We start from the raw sequence: 8,421 nt of genomic DNA, 5'->3' as shown, positions 1-8,421 counted from the left end.
CTTTCCCAGCCACAACTTGCAGGACACTTGTGCCATTTGTTCATGTGGGTTAGAATGATTACTAATCTTCAACAAAATATATAGACAGCAATTAATAAAAACCCCAACCATCATGAGAATTAAAACTTTTATTAGTGTATTCACATATTAGGCAAATGCAACACGCATGAAGCTTATTTCTTAGGTTCACAAGTTCTACCAATACATTAGTCTACTGGTAAAACTAGCACAAACTGGTAACTGCTTTGCCAATTTTTGAAAGGGTCCACTTTTTCAAGGCTTGATTTTTGGTATTGCTTCTATGCCTTAGTCATTACGGCATAAAAATATCCATCATTATCATCAATTCAGTCAACTGATTAAAAGCTGTAACACTGGCCACATTTTTGTTCTCAAAGCTAAGTTATCACTAGCTGTACTTACGAAGTACAGTACTAGTGTAATGGATGAACAATGGGAAAAACAGACAAAGGCAATCCTGCTACTGCCACAATAACGAAAGAATGACAGACAGCTAGATCACAAGATTGTTAGTAAGATTTATATTTTTCAAGTCAGAATAACCCTTCTATACAGTTTCCCAACCCATCCCCAACCCAGACTTATTTGTAGAATATATTTCAGAATATTTTTAATATGGTGCAGCTGTAGTGTCCAAGGGTTCACAATAACATGCACTGTCACGAAGAACCTAGAAGTCCTCCTTCGCTGGTCATACCTCAGCAACCACTATCCTAGAGGTTTTGCAGAAGCAACTACTTTAATAACAAGGCCCATTATGACATAATGAATGCAGATGATCTGGTGTGTAAGTAAGCTATACAAAGCCACTCAGATCAGAAATTTAAATTCTCTTACTGAAATATGTTATGAAGCTGCATCTATTTAAAACCTAAACAAAAAGAGTCTAGTTTACCCTGGGAAGAGATTTTTCAAGGTATTTGGCTCCAAAACCTAAACCCCACTATTTTTACTGACATCTGTTCAATGAAAAACATAGAGATGTTAAGGGGTAAGCCAAGAATCTTGTACACTTATTTCATTGTATCCAATGCTATAGTAAATTCCCATTCCATGAGAAAAACCACCCATTCCAATGATTCAAGGTACCAAAAAAATGTCCCAAATTAGGTCACTGCCAGCAATATGGCTGGCACAAGATGCATTAACTCAGATGGGTAGGGAAAAGTAGACTCCTAGTGTGATGGATACTCGGAATTTATAATATGAATTCATTTTAGGCCCCATTAAGTATATAAAGTATCTTAAGATTTCACAGATGAATCTCAAGACATTTCTTTCCCTTCCAATGGAGGGATTTTCTTTTTCTTTAAGAAGGCAGCAAAAGTTAAGCTTTTCTACAAGGAAAGTCTGCTTTTTATGTTTAGGACAACTTGAACACCTGTTTATATAAAAAAATTATAAAAGAATAAGGGAGTAGAGTCTTGAATTTTATGAGAGATTTGCCCCAATCAAAAAAACAAATGACTATTTGTGGGAACTAAAATGTAGAACAGCACAATACTGTAATATCTGAATTCATGATACATTACCTGTACATATACTTAGCTATTCATGTTATTGATAAACCATTAGGACACTCAATTATATACCCAATAAAAACACCATTAAAGAGTCTTTAGAACTGTCCCCTCTTCTTTCTGAAGAAGGCATTTCTATACACTAAATTTTCATCTAGTATCAGAGTATAGGAAACAGAATCCACAAGGTGCTTTAACTGATGAGACCTCAAGTGCTGTTTTTCTTTTTTCTCTTTTTCTTTTTTTTTTTCTTTTTTAAAAACCTTTTTGGATAGTAAACAGTTCATGGGGACCACACACAAATACTACAACAGATGAGCTGTTATATTAAGTCTGTTGATTGGACTTGATATTTAGCCCACTGGTAAAGGAGGAGGGAGTTTTACGACATGCTGGAGCAGCGTACTGAAGGGGAGCCCATCTGAGTCAATACTTTGTCCAACCATTGTAGAGGTCCATTCAGATGAAGCTCAATCCAGCAAGGAGTGCTTGTTACTGTTTGCCGCCTAGAAAACAAACAATAGGGAAGTCAGAGAGCAGCTTTGGCTGCCATAATACTCTCTGTTTTATGACCAAATATGTTTCCATCTCTATCTAGTACACATGAAGATAAAAATCTGCAACCGTTACAATAAATCTTACTAAACTTATTTCAGACAGTCTTTGAATAAACAAAAAACACCAACTGAAACTACAAAACACTCCACAACTGTAAGATACATCAATAAGTACATGCTTGTCCATTACACATCAAGGTTACTACACTCTGGAGAGTAATAGCAGCAGCATTTGCTTCAAGTGCCACACCAAGAGCCTTCTAAAAAGAAAATCGAAACTGAAGGTTGTCCAAAAGATGCAGTATTCGCATCACATAACTCTGCCCAGCTGTATCTCAACCTTTAAAGTGTCTGCATGCACAACTCTGTTTGAATTTTGTAGACAATTACTGAGAAATATGGAATAGAAACCCTTGGACCTGAACTGTCAGTGTGGCCAAACAGCACAATGCTATTGTGATCATAAGGTCTGGCTTTTTGGAGAAAATGAGACCATAAATGCATGAGCAGAGTGGCAGATTTTGGCAGAAACAGTATGTCAAAACACAGTGTGTGGTTGTACTGTGGTAACTGATGGTATCTCAAATGAATACCAAACTTTATCGCTGATTTCCTGTAATCTTACATTTCTACATGTGTTTTGTACTGTAAGATCCTCACAAACAATTTTAGTAAAACTGCATTTCCCTTGTCTTCTACACTAACTTGCCTATAATTTTCCACAACAGAAGCCCTTAATTATACAACATATAGCAAGCAGCAGCAAAGCTGAAGGGCTGACAGCCACAAAAGCTTCATTCGGTCTCCCATAAAAACTTGTTTCAGATTCAGAGACTTGTTCATCAAAAATGTTCCTTCTCTTCTCCAAAATAAAGAAGTCAGTATTGGACATACTCTGCCTAAGAAATCCTGTTATTTCACTGTACCCACTCTAGGCATGGGAGTTTTACCTAACTAGACCAACAAGACTACTGTTGCTAAGCCAGTTTTTCCTAGTAATTCTAGCTATCCCAGACTCAAAGCAAGGAGGTATTAAGATTCCAAGGCAGCAGATTAGTCAGACACAAACCCAGCCCCTTCATTTTTACTGTCAGCACGGCAACCCTTCACTTAAAGGAAATCTGTTTATATAAACTGAGGAACTGAAAAGGCAGAAAGATTAAGCCAGTGAGCAGACGGATTTCAAAAGTTATCTGTGGTCTCACATTTTCTAGAAGACAGCAGCTGGGGTCTGCGCGCTCTCAGCACTCCACAAAACACTTATTTTAGCCCCGAATGCCTATGCCAAAACAAAGTGATACAACAGAAAAAAAATTCTAAACCATAGGAAATATAATTCCATTTAGTCTCAAATCGTCTCCCAAAGAAGGAAGTTCATTATTCCATCGCTGTCCACTTCCCTACGATGTGTTTCACAACACACTTCATCAAATTTTATAACTGGTTCTGTTCAACAACCCTGGCTTTGCAATATGCTGGCAAATAAGGATAAAACAGTGACAGTCACTGAGCAACCATTTCAAAGCTAAAAACTCTGCCTGTTCTACTTGCAGATTGCTGGTTCATGTACCACTAATCACCTCTACTGAATTTTCTTCAGAAGGTAATCCTAGACCTGGATAGTTCCTGCGCTAGTGTGAACACTTGCCTGGTGATCTGAACTTCTACCATCTCAATTCAAGCCAACATGCATCAAGCAAAAAGCTGTAAGCCATTTTGTCTACCCAGCTTATGTATCTCCTATCTCCTTGCCATACCTGCACGTTTAATGCACATATGCCTAAAATAGCAAGTAATGCTTTGGTATTGCCCAAGCCTGTTCTGTGAGAAACATTTTTTCACATAATAATGAGCCATGGAAGTTATAACAAGAATAATGGGTTTTACAGTGCTTCCTGGTCTATTTTGACAAGTCAAACTACATTCATTTAAACTGAAGGTTGTGTTTGCTGGAGCAACCTCTTCTTGCTTTAATCACAACTGCCGTATAACTTACAAAGTTTTGTGCATCAATAATTTATTAGCATCATCTTAAACAGAGATGCAAAGAAACTAGTTCAGCACTATGTCAGCAATCAGTTTCTGCGCTGTTTTGGCAGTGTTTGCAGTGCAGCTATTTCAATCCTATGATCTCCGAACTGTTTACAGACTAGCAATCAACACACTCCCCACTCAGAAATAACTTTACCAAGTCTCCTGTTTTAACCCAGCACTTACACTCCATTCACTTCAAGCTGCCTCCATATAATCTGATTAAGCTTTTCTTCTGTTCAAATTTGAATGCTGTATTTAATTATGCCTAATTGTATACATACTCCTTCAGTGCCAAATCAAATAGCTCTTTAAACCTGAGCCAGAATTTTTCTTGTGTACTTCCACCTAACAAAGAGCTACCAATTTATTCCATTACTCAAATTTCTCATTTCATCTAAGTACACTATTACAAAATCAGTTTCGTTTAGGTGAGAAGCCTCCCTAATGTACTGACATTGCTACTGACTTGTAAGTATTTCAAGAGCAGACAAAAGAAACAAACCCCTCCAACTCACAATCAAACCTACACGTCATTATTCGACTTCAACACAGTATGGATCAAAACAATCATTACATATTGCATTAGAGTATTGATATGCCAGACTCCATTCTTTCAGTGGGCAATTTGTAGTGAGGTTTAAGGGGTTTGTTTAAAACCACATCTCTAGCTGTGGGAAAAAAAATGAAATCTTTGAAACTGCCCAGCTAGAAATCAGTTCCTTTCCTTCCCAAATTCCCATAATGCATTAAAAACAGGCACTGTCCTCAACTACAGCTGTTAGTTTGTGCTAATAGAAAATAAATTGGAATCTATTCAAAAGCAGATAAAATGCTATTGTATTCCACTAAAATAATTATTTTTAGAAGTTTTACTGCATAAACACAGTTGTCTTAGTACTGCAAAGTTTTTTCCACAAATTCCAAAATATCTGCCATCCCTTAAATCTCTACTCTCCAACCATTTGATTCTGCAAGAGGTGCTCCAAGGGACTCAAAGTCTTTCTGTTGGATGCCATCAACCCCATCCCGCATCACAACCAACAAACTCATACTGCACACAGAACAGCAACCAAAATGACTGCATGCCTAACAAGCCGCAGATAACCTCATGACACAAACTATGAAACCTCTAGATGGTGTCAGTGCTTTCATCACAATATGCAAACCAGCAGGACCAAGCAAGGAAACAGAACTTTGACGACATTCCTTGCTCGACAGCTGCGTTCAATGCAACACTAAATCAGTTTATGGACTCAATAACTTAGGAGCTCCACAGGCGAGAGGGAGACAAAGGAAAATATGGTTTCAATTTGCACATAGTGTATCCACAATAGCAGTAAGAACCCTGTACCTATAGCTTTCAAGCCAGACAGAAACAGTTTATTAGTGAAAGAGCAAAAATTATTAACTCCAAATTTAAAAGCAAAGGGGTTTTTTCTTACCTGTATTCAGCTCCCCATCCTTTAACAAAACTCATTCTTATGGTACACATTCTAGTAAGCTGATAAACTGCTTCAAAACCCTGATTCACAGATTGAGCCAGAAGAGCAGCAAATTCTTGGTTATTAAAGATTTTTAGATTGCATCCTATGAAGGAAAAAGAGTCAAGAGTGCACAATCAGTGAGTACTTGTGTTTGTCACACAGAAGCCCAAAACTACAAAGAAATTATGAAAAGAAAAGCAAATGTCATCCAGTGAATACCTTTACTGGATATTTGCAGACGAGCCCTTTGGTAGGCTACTAACCTGGTGGAATTTTGCACACAGTTGCAGGATGCCAGCCATATCTTTGATTACAGTTGGGGCTCTGAACAAAAATTGCGCTATCACTTAGGCACTCAGCAAAAACTTCTCCACCAATGTAATAGAGACGTACTCCCCTTCCTGCAGCAAAATTCAAAGTAAGTCTAGTTATGATATGATCCAAGCAGAAACAAGAGAGTATTTTGCTTCAGAGAAGGCCAAGGTTTTTCTTTACAACAAAATCAGGAATCAGGACCTCACTGCTGGGCTGACAGCTGTAGCAGGAGCAGAAGACAATTAACTTGCATATTTCTCCCACAAATTAGCCATATATGAAGGAGAAACAGAATAATTTTTGGTCAAAGGTAAGACAGAATTTTGTAACCATATAAAAGCTTGTAACTAAATCCATGCTTGGAAGCAGCATTAATTTAAACAGAATTAAAAATTGTGCCAATATTAAAGCATTGTATGTGAAGCAGCACAGGCCACTATGTGAAAAGAGGAAAACACAAGTATACCACCACTTCAACAGTCTCTGCTTACATGCACCCATGCTATTTCACAACTCACTGCATAGCCCTGCTCTGAACTGCTTTAACTAAAACTACAGGACTGCATTTAGCTTCATTACAAATAAACACCCATAAGAAATCCTATTGTTTGCTTTTAAATTGTGACTTTGCTCTCTTTGAATGAAAACCAAATCTGTATGGGTTATTTCTAGCAGATGGTAACTGATGTACAATTGATCTCCCAAAATTTTTTTTCAGAATTAACAGTTCCTTTAAAGACCAGTTTCCATTCTCCTTTTTCTTTAAAACAATTTTTCAAGCAAAATGCAAGCTGCTCTATTAAAAAGAGAGCTCATTACATTTTCACTTTTCCTCATCATTGATCATTTTGATCAGTCAGCACAGGCACAGTCTGGGTTTCTGCATACACAAAATTTTATTAGACAAGCATTTGGATTTGGCATAGAGGAAGTCAGAAGGTTCTACTAAAGAGGTTGAAATTATACTAAAAGTAAAAACAAAAAATTTTATGAATGTTGCTAATAAAAGAATCTATGAGGGTAGAAAGAATAAACGTGAAGAGCCTAAAGCCAAGAGACTGCATGACGGAAAAGAACATTCTTGACCACTCATTACAAAAAAAATCTTAATCATTTTGAAACATCATTATGTCAACAGCAGGTTTTTCCCATTTCATAAAAGAATTCAAGAAGTACTTCCAATGTCCATTCTGCATTTGATAAACTAGAATAAACTAAGCAACATGTTCATATTTTGTAATTAGACCTTATATTTCAATTACAAGCAACTCTGAATATGAATGCTGCCCAAGGCAGAGGTGTCCAACGAGGAGTGTGAAAATCAAAACCCTGTCCCCCAGGATGCTTTGGTGTACCATTTTTTTCCAGAAGGCAGATAACAGCAATGTGAGTGACAGAAATCCCATACAGTTGAGTGGCTTCCTCCTGTGCTGTTCAAAGTCTAACAGCTGTGTGACTGCTGCTGCCACCAGCTTAGTGGTTACTGATTGCAGAAAGGCAGCTCCTTTCAGCTCCAGCCATCACTACCTCTCTTCCCAGTTCCAAACAACTTCAGTAGCAGAAGCTGCTGCATTTCTTCCTGATTTCAGAAGCATTGACTTCTCTCTTTCTACTTCTATCCTTAGCCAGAAAGACCAAACTATCCTTGGCAAGCCCTGAGAGAGAAGGCTGAATGGCTGCAGCACAAAGGTGAAAGGAACCCAACACACATTCTACCTGGATCATTCCAGTTAATTCAATGGCCACAATGTGATTAAGTAGTTAAGAGAGAAGAGATCTTTACCTATGTGCCGCCTTGTCATTTCCACTGTAGCATTTCTGTTTACATTGGAAAGCAGACCTAGACAAAATCGTTCTGAATTTGATGGATCTGTAAAGCCATCTACAGTCAGGGAAGGCTGGGATGCATGGAAGGTTTCTCCCACTCTTTGATTCAGTTCATAATATGCTATTGAACACCAAAATGCAGGCTCCGAGTATGTAACCGGTTGCAAGTCTAAAAAAAAATAATAATTTAAAAACAAGCTTAACACAGAACTCAACACTGAAAATAAAACTGTATTCCTTGCTATCTGTGTCTCCTGGAAATAACAGTGGTAGTCTCCTCAAACTACTCAAAATGCTTGCTTGCTGTCAGTTTTACCTCCCTAGTAAACAGAATGGAATTCAGTCTTCCACACATGGGAAGAAGGAGGGGAAGAAGGGGTAATCTAATCTCACCACAGCTCATTTAGTTCAGTACTTGCATTTTGCTCAGCAAAATGATTACTATCTGTGTCTCCTGGAAATAACAGTGGTAGTCTCCTCAAACTACTCAAAATGCTTGCTTGCTGTCAGTTTTACCTCCCTAGTAAACAGAATGGAATTCAGTCTTCCACACATGGGAAGAAGGAGGGGAAGAAGGGGTAATCTAATCTCACCACAGCTCATTTAGTTCAGTACTTGCATTTTGCTCAGCAAAATGATTAAGCTAATGGTGCATGCCAGGCA

At 37.9% G+C, this 8,421-nt stretch overlaps 1 protein-coding gene across 1 annotated transcript in view; it reads right to left on the bottom strand.

Annotated features, from left to right (window-relative positions):
* Positions 1-113: 113 nt before the first annotated feature.
* LOC103809640 (mothers against decapentaplegic homolog 2-like) overlaps positions 114-8,421 on the bottom strand; it is a gene marked incomplete at its 5' end in the record, with an annotated part of 9,187 nt that continues 879 nt past the window's right edge. Inside the window, 4 exons of the mRNA XM_009082495.1 lie at positions 114-2,047; positions 5,575-5,719; positions 5,880-6,017; positions 7,715-7,927. Of these exons, the coding sequence (XP_009080743.1) occupies positions 1,924-2,047; positions 5,575-5,719; positions 5,880-6,017; positions 7,715-7,927 (620 nt within the window). The remainder of the gene's footprint in view (positions 2,048-5,574; positions 5,720-5,879; positions 6,018-7,714; positions 7,928-8,421) is intronic.

Source organism: Acanthisitta chloris, unplaced genomic scaffold, assembly GCF_000695815.1.
Source record: "Acanthisitta chloris isolate BGI_N310 unplaced genomic scaffold, ASM69581v1 scaffold12399, whole genome shotgun sequence".
NCBI classification, from domain to species: Eukaryota; Metazoa; Chordata; class Aves; order Passeriformes; family Acanthisittidae; genus Acanthisitta; species Acanthisitta chloris.
This window is presented reverse-complemented; position numbering and strand designations above follow the sequence as displayed.